Below are 21,060 nucleotides of genomic sequence, written 5' to 3' on the forward strand. Positions count from 1 at the left end.
TCGACAGAAGAGCGTTTACGTCTCGTATCGTGGACCCAGCAGTAAGCAGATCTAAGCTACGTCGACTTGAGATACGCTATTCACGTAACTCAAATTGCGTAGCTTAGATTGAATTTCCCCTGTAGTGTAGACAAGGCCTCGGTTAACCTGATTTTAAAATGTTGAGGGGTGCTGCTTGGGTGATGGTCATTTGAATATCTTATGAGCAGTCTTTCTATGAGCTGGAATAAAGAGCAGGAACATGAGGTATTTACACAGAGATCTATTTTGAAAGGTGTACATTTGCACAGCCACAACTCTGAATGGGTGTACAACACTGTGTGTGAGTGTGTGTGCTCATGGTGTTTGCTCACACAAACCAATCACTTGTACACAAACACTGGGAGATGTGTGTGCAGTGCGTCTAACTACTTCTATATCACAGTAGTATCCAAATACCTCACAGTCATTAATGTATTTATTATGCTCATGGCCCCCTGTGAGGCCAGGCAGTGCTACTGTCTCCATTTTAGATGGAGAAAACGGAGGCACAGAGCCACTAAGTGATTAGCCGCAGGTCACACGGAATCTGTGGCAGAGCCACGCATTGAACGTCCTGAGTCCCAGCCTAGTGCTTTATCACAAACACCCCTTCTCAATGGGCTTATTGTTGCTGGGAGGAATGGTAGATACGCTGGAGGGTAGGGATAGGATATAGAGGGACCTAGACAAATTGGAGGATTGGGCCAAAAGAAATCTGATGAGGTTCAACAAGGACAAGTGCAGAGTCCTGCACTTAGGACGGAAGAATCCAATGCACTGCTACAGACAAGGGACCGAATGGCTAGGCAGCAGTTCTGCAGAAAAGGACCTAGGGGTTACAGTGAACGAGAAGCTGGATATGAGTCAACAGTGTGCCCTTGTTGGCAAGAAGGCTAAAGGCATTTTGGGGTGAAAAAGTAGGGGCATTGCCGGAAGATAGAGGGACGTGATCGTTCCCCTCTATTTGTTGTCCGTGAGGCCTCATCTGGAGTACTGTGTCCAGGTTTGGGCCCCACACTACAAGAAGGATGTGGAAAAATTGGAAAGCGTCCAGCGGAGGGCAACAAAAATGATTAGGGGACTGGAACACATGACTTAGGAGGAGAGGCTGAGGGAACTGGGATTGTTTAGTCTGCAGAAGAGAAGAATGAGGGGGGATTTGATAGCTGCTTTCAGCTACCTGAAAGCGGGTTCCAAAGAGGATGGATCTAAACTGTTCTCAGTGGTAGCAGATGACAGAATGAGGAGTAATGGTCTCAAGTCGCAGTGGGGGATGTTTAGGTTGGATGTTAGGAAAACCTCTTTCACTAAGAGGGTGGTGAAGCACTGGAATGGGTTACCTAGGGAGGTGGTGGAATCTCCTTCCTTAGAGGTTTTCAAGGTCAGGCTTGACAAAGCCCTGGCTGAGATGATTTAATTGGGGATTTGTCCTGCTTTGAGCAGGGGGTTGGACTAGATGACCTCCTGAGGTCCCTTCCAACCCTGATCTTCTATGATTCAGTGGGTCAAGGATGGGATGTAACTCATTCCCTTATCAGTTTCTGCTCTGTCTGCTTCTGTCTATGATCTGATCCTTATCACACTGTAGTTCTTCCACATTAATCCCCTTACCTTATTATTGCTACATACATCAGCAGAAACAAAAAATAGGAGCATGAGCATCTGGAAGGGACAGCTGGACAAGTTGCCAGAGTGCGAGGCCCTTATTCCAGAAACTGTCTCTTGTAGCGTAACACAGGGAATATTGGGTTGCAAGCCACTCCCCAGAGACATTTTAAACCTAAGTTCCTTATTGCTTCCTCTTACTATTTTTTATTGTATATCATCATCGCCTGAAAGATAGTGCCGCAAGGAAGCCTATACAAACTCTATATTATACAGCCCTAGCTTCAGTTTGGAGAGCTATAGAACATTACAGTCATAAACAGGACACACAATTTGGTGTTGCTGGCTCACTTAAGCTTTTAAATTTAATTGTTTCACATAACTGACAGTACCATGATGAACAGAATAGGGGACGGGGAGTTCAGTCAAAGGGGGAAGGAGTATGTCCTAGGGGTTAGAGCACAAGATTGTGTGTTTAAGGACTTCTGGGTTCTGTGCTCAAAATTACCACTGGCTTACTGTGTGACTTATTGGAATTGGAAAAGGTGCAGAGAAGGGCAACAAAAATTATTAGGGGCATGGAATGGCTGCCATATGAGGGGAGATTAATAAGACTGGGACTTTTCAGTTTGGAAAAGAGACGACTCAGAGGGGATATGATAGAGCAGGGGTCAGCAACCTTCAGCACACGGCCCATCAGGGTAATTTGCTGGTGGGCCATGAGACATTTTGTTTACGTGGACCGTCTGCAGGCACGGCCCCCCGCAGCTCCCAGTGGCCATGGTTCACTGTTCCCGGCCAATGGGAGCTGCGGGAAGCGGTGGGCCGCAGGGATGTGCTGGCCGCCACTTCCCACAGCTCCCGTTGGTCAGGAACGGTGAACCGTGGCCACTGGGAGCTGCAGGGGCCCTGCCTGTGGACGGTCAATGTAAACAAACTGTCTCGCGGCCCACCAGCAGATTAACCTGATGGGCTGCATGCCGAAGGTTGCCAACCCCTGTGATAGAGGTCTATAAAATCCTGACTGGTGTGGAGAAAGTAAATAAGGAAGTGTTCTTTTCTCCTTCTCATAACACAAGAGAAAGAAAGAAAGATCTTGGAGTCATTGTGGATAGTTCTCTGAAAACATCCGCTCAATGTGCAGGGCAGTCAAAAAAGCTAACAGAATGCTGGGAATAATTAAGAAAGGGATTGATAATAGGACAGAAAATATCATGTTGCCTCTATATAAATCCATGGTATGCCCACATCTTGAATACTGTCTGCAGATGTGGTCGCCCCATCTCCAAAAAGATATATTGGAATTGGAAAAGGTTCAGAAAAGGGCAACAAAAATTATCAGGGGTATGGAACGGCTTCTGTCTGAGGAGAGATTAATAAGACTGAGACTTTTCAGCTTGGAAAAGAGATGGCTAAGGGGAGATATGATTGAGAAAGTAGATAAGGAAGTGTTATTTACTCCTCATAACACAAGAACTAGGGCCCACCAAATGAAATTAATAGGCAGCAGCTTTAAAACAAACAACAGGAAGTATTTTTTCACATAACACACAGTCAACCTGTGGAACTCCTTGCCAGAGGATGTTTTGAAGGCCAAGACCATAACAGGGTTCAAAAAAGAACTAGATAAATTCATGGCGCATAGGTCCATCAATGGCTATTAGTCAGGATGGGCAGGAATGGTGTCCCTAGCCTCTTTGCCAGAAGCTGGGAATGAGCGACAGGGGATGGATCACTTGATGATTCCCTGTTCTGTTCATTCCCTCTGGGGCACCTGGCATTGGCCACTGTCGGAAGACAGGATACTGGGCTAGATGGACCTTTGGTCTGACCCAGTATGGCTGTTCTTATGACATTAGACAAGACATTGAATCATTGTGCATCAGTGTACCCACCCATTGAAAAAAGATAATACCAATCGAATACCTTAAAGCCAGATTAAGTGTTCATGCACTGGCAAGTTGGACTTTGCAGTGTATCAAAAAGACCTGCTAACATACATTCTGCATTCTTGCATGCCCTGTTGAATCACTCTAAAATATCATTAAGTAAGGTATTCCACAGAAATGATCAAACAATTAGAAAACCTGGCCTATGAGGAAAGGTTAAAATACTGGGCATGTTTAGTCTTGAGAAAAGCAGACTGGGGGTGCGGGGCGGGGATCGGATAACTGTCCTCAGATATGTTGAGGGCTCTTATACAGAGGACAGTGATCAGTTGCTCTCCATGTCCACTGAAGGTAGGACAAGAAGTGATGGGCTTAATCAGCAGCAAGGGAGATTTAGATTAGATACTAGAAAAACTTTCTAACTACAGAGGTAGTTAAGCTCTGGAAGAGGCTTCCAAGGGAGGTTGTGGAATCCCCATCGCTGGTGGGTTTTAAGGACAGGTTGGATATACACCTGACAGGGTTGGTCTAGGTTTACTTGGTCCTTCCTCAGTGCAGGGGCTGGACTAGGTGACTTCTCAAGGGCCCTTCCAGACCTACATTTTTATGATTCTATCTTTCCTATATTGCAGCAATAACTGACCAGTTGTTTTCATTTTGAACATGTGAATAAGAATTCACAGGTCTGTTTATACATTAAACACAGGTTAATCTTTGTGAGTTGTTCTTATTATTTTAGTTTTGCACTTGCTCTTCACATGTACATGAGCAACTTTTGTGTCCATCCTGATGGGGAGCAATAACAATACCACCTAGCTCTTATACATCATTTTTTCATCCATCGAGCTCAAGCAACATAAGTAGCATTAGACCCATTTTTTCAGGTGAGGAAACTGAGGCACAGAGCAATGCGGTAACTTGTCCATGGTCACCCAGCAGGGCAGACAGGTCTGTGAATAGACCCCAGGTTTCTGAAGTCCCAGTCCACTGCTCCTCCCAACTGCTGTGTCCAGCCTACTAGATGAGTCTGAATATGTTTTGTGGAATTTTGGTGTCATCTTCTCTTGTTGCTGGTGTCTGAAATTTTGCTGCCTTTTTCTGTCTCTCTACGTTGATTTACTTTTTAAAAAGGGAACTGTTGTCAGTGTCATTGTAACATAAATCTGGTTTTCTTGTTAGAATGGAAGCATGTATTATGTGCTGTACAGTGCATTTTCAAGAGAGAGCTCATTGCATTTCTGGTCAAAAATGCCCACATTCTGATCTCAATTACACTGGTGTCAACCAGGAGAAAGTCAATGGTGTTAGACTGGTGTAAAATCAGTGTGACAGCAGTGTCAGGCCCATTGTGCCTTGCAGCTGGTGGTGTCATTTACAGCTGTGCACAGTAGGTGTGAAATGCTATAAATGTGTAGAGGGTTTTGAGTCTGGTAATGTCTCACACTCACTGTGCATGAGTGTAAATGGAAGTGCAAGGGGTGGGGTAGAATCAGGACAACTTCAAAACAACTTAGGGCTTGTTGACATATGGTGTAGCCAATATCCCTACTAAAATACTGTTGACATGTGCTAAGCCTACTCGTTGGGCTGCGAGCTGCACCGGTGCTATGTATTGTAATTTTAATGGGCTTCTGCAGCATTGTAATAGCTCTTGCTATCACAGAGTGTATCCACTCCCTCTAAACTGTTGGCTTCCCCTGCACAGGTTGACGGGAAGGCAGTGCTAATAACAGGCTGTGACAAAGGCTTTGGACATGCCTTGGCAAAGCAGCTGCATGCACAGGGATTCACTGTCTTTGCTGGCTGTTTGCTGATGGTGAGTACTATGTTAAGTTAACTCTGTTAGAGGTTGTGAAGGGCACATTTTAATGGGATAGTAACATGCTGATTTAAAGCCTGTGATCAATGAAAATGTCTCTGCATTTTTAAAAAAAATTCAAATTAAACATATTTTTACTTAGACTTCCACATTTCTTGCTCAGCATTGCGGAGTCAAAGCAGCTAGCTGTGGAAAAGCCCTAACAGACTATCAAATCAATAGGTCTTTCAGCCAAGAAAACCATCCCACTCGAATCTCTTATTAGAGACATCATCGACAGAAGCAAATAGATGCAATGCCAGGTGGAACACTTTCAGGAACTCTGTTCATGTGAAACCACTGTTTCTGAAGTAGCTCTAAATGAGATCTCTAGATTACCCAAGATCTTGATATAGAACCGTCTGTAAAGTCAGTCACCTCCTAGCACCAGGAATGGCTACAGGAAAAGACAGAATTCCATCTGAAGTACAGAAGAAAGGAGGACAGGTGTCAGACTCTCTGGGCAGCCAGCTGAGACAGGAGCTGGCAAGAAGCAGGCAAAGGCTGGAGCAGGCTGCAACAGGATCAAGGGCTGGATGGAGTAGAAGCAGTCTGTCAGAATTACTAGGCAATGGGTGTGTTCCCGGCCTGGTAGTGATGTTGAGCAGACTGGAGAGACTGCTTCCCTTAGGAGCCTGTGTACCTGTCTTGGAATCAGCTGGGTGGGTCCTCACCTGTGGATTGGCTGAACCCTGGTTGGATGTGTGGGGCCTACCACAGGATGCTTCTGATGACTCATCAGGCTTAGGCAGGCTCAGAGGTAACTCCGGTTTAGGAAGGTTCAGGCCAGAGGTAACTGGTCACACATCAGATTGTGCATATGTTTAAGCACAATGTCTTGCTGTCCTGCCTGAGGGCAGGAGGAGGACCGCAAGACATGAAGGACACCAACATCATAATGTTGAACAAAAACAAAGGAGACTGGAGTGATTTCAGCAGCTGCAAAGGAATCTCCCTCTTTAGTGTTGGCAAGGCATTTGTGTGGGTCATTCTCAAAAGACTGCAAGTTCTTGCTGAACATGTATATCCAGAGAGTCAGTGAGGCTTCTGTCCTGACAGATCAACTATCAACATGGTCTTGAGACTGAGGCAACTGCAAGAAAAGTGTCAAGAACAAGGAAAATCTCTCTACGTTGACTTCATAAATCTAACAAAGGCTTTGAACTGATCAGCAGAAAGGGCCTTTTCTGAGTACTAGAGAGGATTGGCTGGCCCCCAGTCCTCCTCAGTCTGATCTTTATCTTTCCATGATGGCATGAAGGCTACAATCCAGTGTAACGGTGATCAATCCAACAGCTTTGAAATCTGCAGGGGTGTCCAACAGGGATGTGTTTAGGCACCAACACTCTGATATAGTCTTCTCTCTCCTGCTTGATCATACTTTCTCATCTAGTACCAGGGCAGTACATTCCCGTACAAGATCAGATGGGAACGTCTTCAACATCGCATATCTTAAGAGCAAAAAGCAAAGTCAAACGCATGATGATAAGATAATTTTTTTTATTTGCTGTTGCTCAGGAATTCGATTTATTAACCATTCATGATATTGTAACATGACACACAATATCTGAACTGCTTCAGTGCTTACACCATTGTCTGTTGAGACAGATGGCTGCCATGTATTTATTTGTGTTACTGTAGTGCGTAGGAGTCCTAATCATAGACCAGAACCCCATTGCACTAGGTGTTGTACAAAAACAAAACAAAGTGACAGCCCCTGCCCCAAGAAGCTTACAGCCTCAGTATAAGACAAATGACAACAGGATACAGATAGATGGAGGAGAAGTATACAATGAAAGAATATTGCTTGGCATGACAGGCAGTGAGGTCTGCACACCAGCAGCCTAACCAATGTCATGTTTTTTGTAGGCACCTCAGCAAAGTGGGGCACGGGGGGGATTTGAAGGGGATAGTGAGGTAGCTAGTGATATTATCATTGTCCTACTCACCCTCCTCTGCCTGTGTGTGCCCCTCACTTGTTCTGCCATATCAGTGTAGACTCTAAGTTCCTGGGCAGCGGCCAGAGCTCTTGTGAACTCTGTTTGGTTGGCGGGAGAGGCCACGTAGCATATTTGGGGTGTTGAAAAGCAACGCAGGGAGAGACTTCCAGAGCTTCAGACAACTCAGGGCAAATGTGCGGCCAGCAGGCCACTCTCCTCCTCCTCCTGCGGCCCCCCGGCTTTAAGCCAGGGCTGTGGTTAGCTTAAGTGTCTCCAACAATTGTAGCTGTAGTTGTATCCACAGGCACTGACTTTCTTCTTTCCAGATGGGTGCTCCGCTCCTGCTCCGCCCTGAGGCCCCGCCCCCACTCTGCCCCTTCCCAAGGCCCCACCCTCACTCTGCCTCTTCCTGCCCCTGCTCTACCCCCTCCTCCCACCGCCTGCTGCCGAACAGCTGATATGTGGGGCCCCCCCTGGAAAGCTGATTGGTGGGTGCTGAGCACCCACTATTTTTTTCCATGGGTGCTCCAGCCCCGGAGCACCCACAGAGCCTGCACCTATGGTGATATCCCCTGGGCAGATATGGATCCCTCAGGAAGCTGGATCCCAAACGCTCTAGGGTCACTGGCTGTGAGTACAGAGTATGGCGCTCCAGAGCAACATGCTACCAGAATGGCGGGCAGCACCTTTCTGCTCTGACTTCATCTTCCAAACAGCCCCCTGGGGTAACCCCAGTGCAGGAGACCTGGGGAATGACATGGCCTGTCTATTTCCATGGGCCAAGCCTAGAGGAAAATAAAAAAAGGAGCAACTGGGAGGGCCAAGTCAATTCAGGTTTTGATATAACAATTGAAGATTTTACTAATAACAGATGAAACGAAATGCAGGAATTTTTATATATTTTTTACTTTTCTGTGTTCCTTTAAGATAATTTAAAGCTGACTAGGAAATATTTGAAGGTGGCCATTGTATCCAGATGATATGTCTGGGGGGAGAAAGCTGAAGGAGACTCCGCTGGTTGGAAGGCATGAGATGCACTGTCCTGAGATTGGGGGTTCCACGACCACCACTCCCAAGAGAAGGAGGCGGGTGGTGGTGGTCGGGGGCTCTCTCCTTCGGGGGACTGAGTCATCTATCTGCCGCCCTGACCGGGAAAACCGAGAAGTCTGCAGCTTGCCAGGGGCTAAGATTCGTGATGTGACGGAGAGACTGCCGAGACTCATCAAGCCCTCGGATTGCTACCCCTTCCTGCTTCTCCACGTGGGCACCAATGATACTGCCAAGAATGACCTTGAGCAGATCACTGCGGACTACGTGGCTCTGGGAAGAAGGATAAAGGAGTTGGAGGCGCAGGTGGTGTTCTCGTCCATCCTCCCCGTGGAAGGAAAAGGCCTGGGTAGGGACCGTCGAATCGTGGAAGTCAACGAATGGCTACGCAGGTGGTGTCGGAGAGAAGGCTTTGGATTCTTTGACAATGGGATGGTGTTCCATGAAGGAGGAGTGCTGGGCAGAGATGGGCTCCATCTTACGAAGAGAGGGAAGAGCATCTTTGCGAGCAGGCTGGCTAACCTAGTGAGGAGGGCTTTAAACTAGGTTCACCGGGGGAAGGAGACCAAAGCCCTGAGGTAAGTGGGAAAGCGGGATACCGGGAGGAAGCACAGGCAGGAACGTCTGTGAGGGGAGGGCTCCTGCCTCATACTGAGAATGAGGGGCGATCAGCAGGTTATCTCAAGTGCTTATACACGAATACACAAAGCCTTGGAAACAAGCAGGGAGAACTGGAGGTCCTGGTGATGTCAAGGAATTATGACGTGATTGGAATAACAGAGACTTGGTGGGATAACTCACATGACTGGAGTACTGTCATGGATGGTTATAAACTGTTCAGGAAGGACAGGCAGGGCAGAAAAGGTGGGGGAGTAGCACTGTATGTAAGGGAGGAGTATGACTGCTCAGAGCTCCGGTACGAAACTGCAGAAAAACCTGAGTGTCTCTGGATTAAGTTTAGAAGTGTGAGCAACAAGAGTGATGTAGTGGTGGGAGTCTGCTATAGACCACCGGACCAGGGGGATGAGGTGGATGAGGCTTTCTTCCGGCAACTCGCAGAAGCTACTAGATCGCTCGCCCTGGTTCTCATGGGTGACTTTAATTTTCCTGATATCTTCTGGGAGAGCAATACAGCGGTGCACAGACAATCCAGGAAGTTTTTGGAAAGTGTAGGGGACAATCTCCTGGTGCAAGTGCTAGAGGAGCCAACTGGGGGGAACTTTTCTTGACCTGCTGCTCACAAACCGGGAAGAATTAGTGGGGGAAGCAAAAGTGGATGGGAATCTGGGAGGCAGTGACCATGAGTTGGTTGAGTTCAGGATCCTGACACAGGGAAGAAAGGAAAGCAGCAGGATACGACCCTGGACTTCAGGAAAGCAGACTTCGACTCCCTCAGGGAATGGATGGGTAGGATCCCCTGGGGGACTAACATGAAGGGGAAAGGAGTCCAGAAGAGCTGGCTGTATTTCAAGGAATCCCTGTTGAGGTTACAGGGACAAACCATCCCGATGAGTCGAAAGAATAGTAAATACGGCAGGCGACCAGCTTGGCTTACGGTGAAATCCTAGCGGCTCTTAAACATAAAAAAGAAGCTTACCAGAAGTGGAAGGTTGGACATATGACCAGGGAAGAGTATAAAAATATTGCTCGGGCATGTAGGAATGAAATCAGGAGGGCCAAATCGCATCTGGAGCTGCAGCTAGCAAGAGATGTCAAGAGTAACAAGAAGGGTTTCTTCAGGTATGTTGGCAACAAGAAGAAAGCCAAGGAAAGTGTGGGCCCCTTAATGAATGAGGGAGGCTACCTAGTGACAGAGGATGTGGAAAAAGCTAATGTACTCAATGCTTTTTTTGCCTCTGTCTTCACTAACAAGGTCAGCTCCCAGACTGCTGCGCTGGGCATCACAACATGGGGAATAGGTGGCCAGCCCTCTGTGGAGAAAGAGGTGGTTAGGGACTATTTAGAAAAGCTGGACGTGCACAAGTCCATGGGGCTGGACGAGTTGCATCCAAGAGTGCTAAAGGAATTGGCGGCTGTGATTGCAGAGCCATTGGCCATTATCTTTGAAAACTCGTGGCGAACGGGGGAAGTCCCAGATGACTGGAAAAAGGCTGATGTAGTGCCAATCTTTAAAAAAGGGAAGAAGGAGGATCCTGGGAACTACAGGCCAGTCAGCCTCACTTCAGTCCCTGGAAAAATCATGGAGCAGGTCCTCAAAGAATCAATCCTGAAGCACTTACATGAGAGGAAAGTGATCAGGAACAGTCAGCATGGATTCACCAAGGGAAGGTCATGCCTGACTAATCTAATCGCCTTCTATGATGAGATTACTGGTTCTGTGGATGAAGGGAAAGCAGTGGATGTATTGTTTCTAGACTTTAGCAAAGCTTTTGACACAGTCTCCCACAGTATTCTTGTCAGCAAGTTAAAGAAGTATGGGCTGGATGAATGCACTATAAGGTGGGTAGAAAGTTGGCTAGACTGTCGGGCTCAACAGGTAGTGATCAATGGCTCCATGTCTAGTTGGCAGCCGGTGTCAAGTGAAGTGCCCCAGGGGTCAGTCCTGGGGCCGGTTTTGTTCAATATCTTCATAAATGATCTGGAGGATGGTGTGGATTGCACTCTCAGCAAATTTGCGGATGATACTAAACTAGGAGGAGTGGTAGATATGCTGGAGGGTAGGGATAGGATACAGAGGGACCTAGACAAATTGGAGGATTGGGCCAAAAGAAATCTGATGAGGTTCAATACAGATAAGTGCAGGGTCCTGCACTTAGGACGGAAGAACCCAATGCACAGCTACAGACTAGGAACCGAATGGCTAGGCAGCAGTTCTGCGGAAAAGGACCTAGGGGTGACAGTGGACGAGAAGCTGGATATGAGTCAGCAGTGTGCCCTTGTTGCCAAGAAGGCCAATGGCATTTTGGGATGTATAAGTAGGGGCATAGCGAGCAGATCGAGGGACGTGATCGTCCCCCTCTATTCGACATTGGTGAGGCCTCATCTGGAGTACTGTGTCCAGTTTTGGGCCCCACGCTACAAGAAGGATGTGGATAAATTGGAGAGAGTCCAGCGAAGGGCAACAAAAATGATGCGGGTCTGGAACACATGAGTTATGAGGAGAGGCTGAGGGAGCTGGGATTGTTTAGTCTGCAGAAGAGAAGAATGAGGGGGGATTTGATAGCTGCTTTCAACTACCTGAGAGGTGGTTCCAGAGAGGATGGTTCTAGACTATTCTCAGTGGTAGAAGAGGACAGGACAAGGAGTAATGGTCTCAAGTTGCAGTGGGGGAGGTTTAGGTTGGAGATTAGGAAAAACTTTTTCACTAAGAGGGTGGTGAAACACTGGAATGCGTTACCTAGGGAGGTGGTAGAATCTCCTTCCTTAGAAGTTTTTAAGGTCAGGCTTGACAAAGCCCTGGCTGGGATGATTTAATTGGGGATTTGTCCTGCTTTGAGCAGGGGGTTGGACTAGATGACCTCCTGAGGTCCCTTCCAACCCTGATATTCTATGATTCTATGTATCCAGGTGTTTGGATGGCTGGAGACCACAGCTGTACTCCCAGAAACCCCCGCAGTACAATTCGAACATAACCCACCTGGCTGCCCAGTGTCAATGAAGGTTACGTTCTGTCATTGCACCAGAGAGGAAAGTTGGCCAGGCCAGATACCCCAGCTGACATATTTCATAACCTGGCAGAAGAAAGTCCTGTTGGACAACTGCCGTTGTGTGAAAATTTCCATCCAAAGGCTCTGTAAATCCTCTCTTACTAGCGTCATGCGGTGCTTTGAACTGGCCCTTCGCTGCTGCATCACTTTTCACTGCAGCGTGCTCAGGCATGGGATGGGAGCAGCAGGTGGAAGGATGGAGTGAATGTGGAATCATTCTTAACAGGGAGGGCTATTTCAGGAGATATGCACACCAGTGGAGAGCAGAGAGGGCAAATAAATGAACTAAGTTGACCCCACAGTCAGCCAGACTATCTCGAGTTCTGTATGACCAGTTTGGTCATTTTCAGAAGCAAGGAAGTTTCACCTCTTGGTCACAAGTTAAAACCTGACCCCAACCGGTATTGGCCTAGGAGGCAGAGTGGTCCAGTGCAGGGTTTCTCAGTCTTTTAGGTTGGTGATGCCTCCTTTAAAGTAAAAAATTATTTTCATCACCCCCATCATTCCTTACACTTACTATAAAAGTAAAAATAAAAAATGTCTCACTGATAACCATCCTAAGCCTACAGGACTTACAGCTGGATGTGTTTCTAGATGTTGAGAGCAAATACTTGACCTTGAAGGGAAAAGTTTATGCAGGGAGTGGGGCAGCAAGTTTTTTTTTTTTTCGCTTTAGAGATTGTTATAAATTTTTCAACCCCTTGCAACATCCACAGCACACGTCCCTTGCTTGCCTTTCATGACGCCTTGGGGTTGTGGTCCATTGGTTGTCTAGCATTTAGAGGTGGGGTCAGGGAATCAGGAAACGTAGGGTCGATGCCCAGTGGTATCATTGGCTTGCTGCATGACCTTGAGCAAGTTACACTAGCACTCTGTGACTCAGTTTCCCATATGTACAAAGAATGTAGTAATACTCACCCGTCCTTGTAAAGTGCTCTGAGATCCTTGGAGGAAAGGTCATATGGAATCATCACTATCACCTGTCTGTTTTGTGGCTTGCTGTTGGTTGCTTTATCAGAGCACAGGGTTTTTATTCTTGTTTCCCTGATGCTGTCACGTTCCAGAAACCTTACAGTCACTGAGAGGTCTCCACTGCCCCTTCAGCAATGGACGGTGGCGGGGTCACATTCCAAGGGAGCCATACCCCATATCTGCTACTTCTCACAGCTCCCGCAGTGCATTTTGGCCCCCATGGTAGTTATCGGGGCCCAAGTCATTAAACACTTCCTCTCCAGCTCTGTTTTATAGGCTGTAGCTCCAGATTGTCCTGCTGAGACAAATGGGCACAGCTGTTTTAAATTGCAGCACTTCCTCTGTGGGTTCCTCAAACAACAGGGATATGGCAGAGCAGCCTCTTGACTTGCGTGTGAGGTGGCAGCGAGGGCGTGGTACAGGAATGGTGAATGGAGCCCCTCAGAGAATAGCAGCCCAGGCAGGGAGCAGCTGTCCAAGGCTGTGGGACCTGTTCGACACTGGTGGAAGTTGGGAGCACCTGGCACCCCCTGAGGTCAGGCCCTTCTGTAGTAAGATGCTGGTCTTCAGCGTTTCTTCCGAATTTGCATTAATGGGCAGCATTTGTGAAAACTCCCTGGTAACGGGCTTTGGGCTAAGGAGCCAGTTTGGACTAAGCGATCACAAGTAATCTGATTCCAATAAGAATGGAAACATCCTGCATCAGAGCTGGTGTTAAGAGCCGTGTGAAGAGAAAATCCTCTAGGTCTCCCATGGCATCTTGGAAGCAGCGCTGATTCCTGGGCTACTCCCAATAAAACTCACCACAACCACCTGGGCCTCCCCACATCCCACCTGCCCCACGACTCTGTGCTCCATGGGCCTCCTGGTGACCCCCCCCCGTCCCTCCCTACGACACCGCACTCCACGGGCCTCCTGGTGACCCCACCACATCCTCCCTTGTGACTCTGCCCTCCGCGGGCCTCCTGGTGACACCTCCCCCACCCCACCCCGCCCTGCAACACCGCACTCCACGGGCCTCCTGGTGACCTCCCCTGTCCCGCCCTGTGACACCGCACTCCACGGGCCTCCTGGTGACCTCCCCTGTCCCGCCCTGTGACACCGCACTCCACGGGCCTCCTGGTGAAACCCCCGCACCCCACCCCACCCTGCGACACCGCACTCCACGGGCCTCCTGGTGACCTCCCCTGTCCCGCCCTGTGACACCGCACTCCACGGGCCTCCTGGTGACCTCCCCTGTCCCGCCCTGCGACACCGCACTCCACGGGCCTCCTGGTGACCTCCCCTGTCCCGCCCTGTGACACCGCACTCCACGGGCCTCCTGGTGACCTCCCCTGTCCCGCCCTGTGACACCGCACTCCACGGGCCTCCTGGTGACCTCCCCTGTCCCGCCCTGTGACACCGCACTCCACGGGCCTCCTGGTGAAACCCCCGCACCCCACCCCACCCTGCGACACCGCACTCCACGGGCCTCCTGGTGAAACCCCCGCACCCCACCCCACCCTGCGACACCGCACTCCACGGGCCTCCTGGTGAAACCCCCGCACCCCACCCCACCCTGCGACACCGCACTCCACGGGCCTCCTGGTGACCTCCCCTGTCCCGCCCTGTGACACCGCACTCCACGGGCCTCCTGGTGAAACCCCCGCACCCCACCCCACCCTGCGACACCGCACTCCACGGGCCTCCTGGTGAAACCCCCGCACCCCACCCCACCCTGCGACACCGCACTCCACGGGCCTCCTGGTGACCTCCCCTGTCCCGCCCTGTGACACCGCACTCCACGGGCCTCCTGGTGACCTCCCCTGTCCCGCCCTGTGACACCGCACTCCACGGGCCTCCTGGTGACCCACCCGCCCTGCCCGGTGATGTTCCACAGGCCTCCCCGCAATCCACCTACGCTGCCCAGTGACATTGTGCTTCACAGGCCTCCCTCTGCGCCGCCTGCTCCACATCATGACACCATGCTACAAGGACTTCCCTGTGCCCTTCCCACCTCACGGTGCTGCGCCCCCCTGAGCATCCCCACCCCACGACACTCCACAGGCCTCCCCATGCCCTGCCCATCCCGTGACATGACCCCACAAGGGCATCGCTGAGACCTGCCTGCCCCATGACATGACCCCACACCACATGGGCCTTGCTGTGACCGGCCTGACCCACATCATGATCCGTGTCAGGACTGAATGGGCACTTCCCATCCCCAGAGAGAGGCGAGAACTGAAGGAAAGAACGAAGAGACTTGCCCACATGGAGGGGAAGGTTTGCTCTGCTGCTGGCCCCCAAGCACCAGAGCAGCCCCCGAGCAGAGGGGGTGGCGAGGACTGCGCTGTGAAGGGCTGTGATGACACAAGCAGGCAGGGCAGAGCAAAGTCAACTCCAGTGAAAGGCGCCTGTGGTGAGCAGCTGCAGCAAGGAGGGAGGGCGAGCTTCCCAAGGGCAGGGGGAGGGAAGTGCGCGGGACATGGCTGTACCAGGTTAGCCACCCAGGAATAGCAGCAAAACGGGCACTAGCCACCACACTAAACTTTACTGTACACAAAGTGTAGCCTGCCTCCAACAGTCTGCCAAGATGTGTGACTGGACGCTTCACCCAGTGCCACCGAGTGACTACATGTTATAAGGCAGTTTAAGCTTCCCATCACATCTCCCCCCTTTTGGTCTTTTCTGTATTTTAATAACTTTAAAACTCTAAAACTGTTTTTTTTTCCAAACTTACTTTTTGAATGTCAATACATGTCTGTGTGTTACTCATCCCTGAATCATACTGGTTCTTCATATAGCCACAATGGGTAACATCTTGGCGACTAGGCTGTCTTTCCCTTGCAATGGCTCGCCTGGCACGTTCGGAGTAGATTCATCTTCCTCTTCCTTGTTCTGCATCTTGTTCTCAGTTGATTATTGAGTCTCAGGAACAAACTGAAGATGTCAATAGTTTCTGCTGAACTCCCTGCCATCTGTCTCAATGGTGTGTGACCTGGGCGCTGCATTCTTTTTCTTTACAACAACTTGAGTTCTCCATCCTTTTCCTTCATGGCCATCGGGTTCCAGATCAGGCGATTCTAAGTGACATTGGTTGTAAAAATGTTCATAACCAGTTTTTGCCTTTTGATCTAATTCAGCCACTCCTCTCACTAGCCACTTTGGGGCTAGATTTTTTTCCAGGGTTAGAACAGTACATATGAGTTGCCTTCCCATCAGAAGCTGGGCGGGGCTATGCCCAGTAGTTACTACTGGTGTTGGCCTGTACCTGGGAAGAACAAGGAATGGATCTTCCTGCTTCAGTATTTCATCACTGTCTGTACTGCCCTCTCAGTTTCTCCATTTGCTTGTGGGTAATGCGGTCTGCTAGTGGTGTGTTCAAAGTCATACTTTGGAATGACGTAAATTCAGCTGCAGTGAATTGTGGTCTGTTGTCTAGCAATAATTGTTCTGGAATACCAGAATGGGCAAATGCGCTCTTTAATTTCTTGGTAACACTGCAACACGTTGAATCTTTCAAATATATTATTTCAATGTATCTAGAAAAATGATCCATTTCAACTAGGTAATGATGTCCTCTGAATATGCATCAATCTGCTGCTAGCCTCCTCCAGGGGCTGTCTGGTAAAGGTGTTAGAGAGACAGGTGAGGGAAGTAATACCTTTCTTTGGACCAACTTCTGCTGGTGAAAGATGCAAGCTTTTGAGCTACATAGAGCTCTTCTCTAGGTCTGGGAAAGTTGGTAGAGGTATTGTTATTAGAGACTCTTTGTGTTATGTTGGTCTGTTAGTTCTGCAGTGTTCACATGAAGACATTTTATTCTTCATGTCCTTGCTGATTCCAGGCCACCACACTGACTGATTGGCTCATTCATGGCATTTTGCTAGTACTTGATGTCCTGGATAGATGAGGTCTAGAATTTCTCCTCTCAAAGCATTTTGGATGATAGTACAATCACCTTTAATCATTAGGCCATTGGACTTGCTTAATTGTCTGCATACAGCAAAGCAGTCTCTTGTCACAGCCATTGTGTTCTTCAGATACTAGGGCCAACGTGCCCAAATGTAGCTAAAAACTTCTTAATGTTGCTCTTTGCAGCGGGTTTCCTGCCTGACACTTGTCTGTAAGTTCCCACAGCATCTACAAAAGCCTTTACATCATCTTCTATCCCACAGATATTTGAGTGCAATGTGGGGCTCCATGACAATGTGTCTGCTGTTACCAGATTTTTTACCAGGAGTATATTCAGTGATTGGGTTAAATTGCATGAGCCTGTTCAAAAGACATTGGCATCTCATTGATACTTGATAAAGGTCTTTTCCGTTGATAAATTTAGAAGAGGTTTATGGGCAGTTATCAGTTTAAAGGAACGTAATCCACACAGATATCTGTAGGACTTCTCACATGCTCATACCCGTGCCAAGGCACTCCTTTTCAATCGGTGCATATCGTTTTTGAACGCAGCTGGTTTCCACTCAGACCCACATACCTGCAACAGTACACCACCAAGGACATAGCTACTAGCACTGGCAGTGATCACTGTGTGTTTGTTTGCATTGCTGAACATTGAAACTGGCCCTCATAAACTGGATGTATTGCACTTTACTAGTTCATTCAAGGATTTTGTCACTGAAGAAAGGTCTTGCAGGTATTAGCCAAAATAATGTACCATCTCCATTAAGCATCTCAGTTCTGGAACAAATGCATTCAATTCTCTAATTGCTTTTAGTTTCTCAGAGCGAAGACTAATTCCATCTTTGTTTATTATCTGTCCCCAAAATTCATTTTGGTGTAGGTGGAAAACATACTTTTCTTTATTTAGCTTGAGTCCAGGCTCACTGATTAAGCTCAGAACTTTACTGAGGGTTTTGTCTTGTTTTCCACTGATGACCCATATACTAAAATTTTGTCCATAAAAATGACAACCTCATTTATGTTCCTTAGCCGCTCTGCCATCTTTCTTTGGAAAATGTCAGGAATTCTGGTAATCCCAAAATGTAATCTTTGAAAGCACAGTCTCCCAAATTGTGTAATTAATGTAGTCAGTGTAGCACTCCCTTAGAAACCACTTGAGGCATCAAGCTTGGAGAACACAGTAGCACCTGCCATGTAAGGAAGAAAGTCTCTGGGTGCTGGAAGGATATATTTTTCTCTTGTTACTGCTTCAATAAGTCTTTTAAGATCCATGCAAGTTCGTATTTTTCCCTATAACAGGTACCATCGGTGCAGACCATGCAGTTGGCTCAGAGCTTTTCTCAATTCTGTCACTCTTTTCCATTCTCTTTAACTCCATTTCTACTTTATGAAGTAATGGGATAGGAATTCTGTGGGGCATATATATACTATGTGGTTCAGCAGCATTTCTACTGCATCTCCTTTTAAAAATCAAGTACACCAAATAGTCTGTCTCCTTCTTCCATCTTTCTCACTCCACCCATCATGGCAACCACACTGAAACAGAGGAGATTGTCAGCCTCTGATCACATCCACGGTAACATTAAAGCTTTTGTCTTTTGTGACAGGGTCAGGCCAGATGGCTACAGAAGAGTAACAGAAGGCAGATATATTAGCCCCAGGCTCAGTAGGTCCTTTTTCCCTGGGTAAGGTAACACGAAAGGTTCCAGAACAATCAGGAACCTTCTGGAGACAATTAAGACAGACAGGCTGATTAGAACACCTGCAGCCAATCAAGAAGCTGCTAGAATCAATTAAGGCAGGTTAATCAGGGCATCTGGGTTTAAAAAGGATCTCACTTCAGTTTGTGGTGTGCGTGTGAGGAGCTGGGAGCAAGAGGCACTAGGAGCTGAGAATGAGAACGCAGAATGTTGGAGGACTGAGGAGTACAAGCATTATCAGACACCAGGAGGAAGGTCCTGTGGAGAGGATAAAGAAGGGGTTGGGAGGAGGCCATGGGGAAGTAGCCCAGGGAGCTGTAGCTGTCACACAGCTGCTCCAGGGGGCAGTCTAGACAGCTGCATTCCTCAGGGCCCTGGGCTGGAACCCGGAGTAGAGGGCGGGCCCGGGTTCCCCCAAATCCTCCCAATTCCTGGTCAGACACAGGAGGAGTTGACCTGGACTTGGGTTCAGAAAAGCAGCCAAGCTGAGGGTTGCCGTGAAGCTCCAAGGCGAGCGAATCTGCCAATAAGCGCAAGACCCACCAAGGTAGAGCAGGAACTTTGTCACACATTGTAGGTTGTTTCTGTGAAAAACTGTCCAGTGCTGCCAGAGTACCTGGGGGGTTATTTAGGACAGTATCTGCTGGTTTCAGCTCTAGGAGAGGTTGAAGGTGATTAGAAGGCCCTTCTGGTATGACGGTTGCATCCACACCTGAATCTATTTTAACATTAAGTCTTGCCTCAAATACTCAGTTTCAGCTTCCAGGCTGGCTCTGTGTCATTACATGTGACTGAGCCCAGAAAAAAGGTCTCTTGACTCTCAGTGTTCACTTCCTGTACTGCCTGTGTACAGCAGGGTGATGCGGTATGCAGACCCCACATGGACAACATGGGGTTAATGAGCTAGGGTGGGCTCAGGTGTCGCTGCCCCATAGCAGGTGTGAGAAATGGCAGGTTCGGAGGGAGGAGATGAAGAGGGAGAACCCAGCTCAGTTGTTGGCAGACCAGGGAGGAGAGCAGACCTTCAGTCCTCAGCTGCTGCAGAGAGGGCAGACTGGAAGCAGAGCTCCCCAGCTGACTGCTGCCCAACAGCCCCTTCCTGAGGGGAGGGAGGGTCAGATGCTGACTCACCTTGAGAGGGAACCACTGCCTTCTATTACCTGCAAATGGAGGTTAGGGCCCTAGACTGATGAGTGTCCTCTGAAGGAAGAGAGCCTTGACCCAGCTTTGGGATGAACATCTTTGTTAATTCCCCTTGTTTTTGTTCATTAACTACCCAGAAGAGGAGAGACTTTAAAGTGACCTGGCTGATGGTCCAAGTCACAGGAAGAGGCAGATGACCACAGCACTGGAATGACCAGCAGCAGAAGGTACATGATGTGGAGAGAATTGCTATGCCACGCCCAGCCAAAAGAAGGCGCTATTTGAGAGTCAACCCCTTCATGGGCAGACGGTGGCAAAATGTCCAGTTTTTGTGCATTTATGGCATGTGGCTCCTTTGGGTGGACAATCACCTCTTGGATTGTGACTTTTCCCACATCATACGCAGCAATTGTAATAAATCCTCAAAGCCCCAAACATTACCTTTGAGGATTTATTGAATTGCTTTTTACAGCTGTGCCAATCTCCTGTCGTCACTCTGTAAGTCACTTTCTCTAGTTCTCTTTCTGGAAGCCTCTGGTCTCTCTTGATTTTTAGTCCTCTCCAATTGTCTTGTCATTTCTGTTGCTGTTTGAAGGGTTACATAGAATCATAGGACTGGAAGAGACCTCGAGAGGTCTTCCAGTCCCCTGCACTCATGGCAGGACTAAGTATTATCTAGACTAGTATTATCTAGAAATCTCTCTTTATTTGCAGTTTCTCTGATAGTCTGTTGCTAAAATGCCAGGCACTGTCTGTAGTCTGCTCTTCCCTTTTATTCTCAAAATCACAATTTTCTGCCGTGTCATACAAGCCTCCTATAAAAGATTCCACAGCCTCCCCCGTGTTTGGACATGCTGGTAGAAACACACTCGCTCATAAACCACATTAGGTTGAGGTATAAAATGCTCATCAAACTTAGCCAGCCCCCGCAGAGTAATTGTTCTTGTGGCTCTCGTCTCCAAAGGCCAAGGATTGAAAGACACATTCAGCTTCCCTGCCCATGGTACAGATGAGAGAACTAGCTTTCCCCTCCCCTGTCTCATTGTGGAGTTTAGTTGTAATGCAAAAACATGCAAAGTGCTCCATCCAGTTGGGCCAGTCGGACGGTCTGTTGAAGCTGAGTCTCTCTGGAGTGGGGGACCTTTAGCATTTTGACAAAATTCTGCCGTTTCTGTTTATCTTCTGACCCCATGTTGTGTTAGTCACACACACAGAGGCAAGATAGGTGCTAGTCACAACAGTTTTATTGTAAAAAAAGAGTGTCGACTGCCTCCGTCACTCAGCAAAGATAGGGTGCAGAATGCTTCATACAGTACCACC

General features: G+C 48.4%; 2 protein-coding genes across 4 annotated transcripts in view; both read left to right on the forward strand.

Annotated features, from left to right (window-relative positions):
- LOC140917024 (D-beta-hydroxybutyrate dehydrogenase, mitochondrial-like) overlaps positions 1 to 21,060 on the forward strand; it is a 50,680-nt gene that overhangs the window by 13,690 nt on the left and 15,930 nt on the right. For 2 of the 3 annotated variants that reach the window (XM_073358973.1, XM_073358976.1), the window contains one exon: positions 5,221 to 5,331. The exons of the other annotated variant lie outside the window; for it this stretch is intronic. In XM_073358973.1, coding sequence (XP_073215074.1) covers positions 5,221 to 5,331 — 111 coding nt within the window. The remainder of the gene's footprint in view (positions 1 to 5,220; positions 5,332 to 21,060) is intronic. 3 annotated transcript variants of the gene reach the window in all.
- ACADVL (acyl-CoA dehydrogenase very long chain) overlaps positions 5,253 to 21,060 on the forward strand; it is an 86,733-nt gene continuing 70,925 nt past the window's right edge. Inside the window, exon 1 of the mRNA XM_073358968.1 lies at positions 5,253 to 5,331. The gene's annotated coding sequence lies outside the window, so the exon portion shown is untranslated. The remainder of the gene's footprint in view (positions 5,332 to 21,060) is intronic.

The sequence above is a fragment of the Lepidochelys kempii genome, chromosome 9, assembly GCF_965140265.1.
Source record: "Lepidochelys kempii isolate rLepKem1 chromosome 9, rLepKem1.hap2, whole genome shotgun sequence".
Classification (NCBI taxonomy): Eukaryota; Metazoa; Chordata; order Testudines; family Cheloniidae; genus Lepidochelys; species Lepidochelys kempii.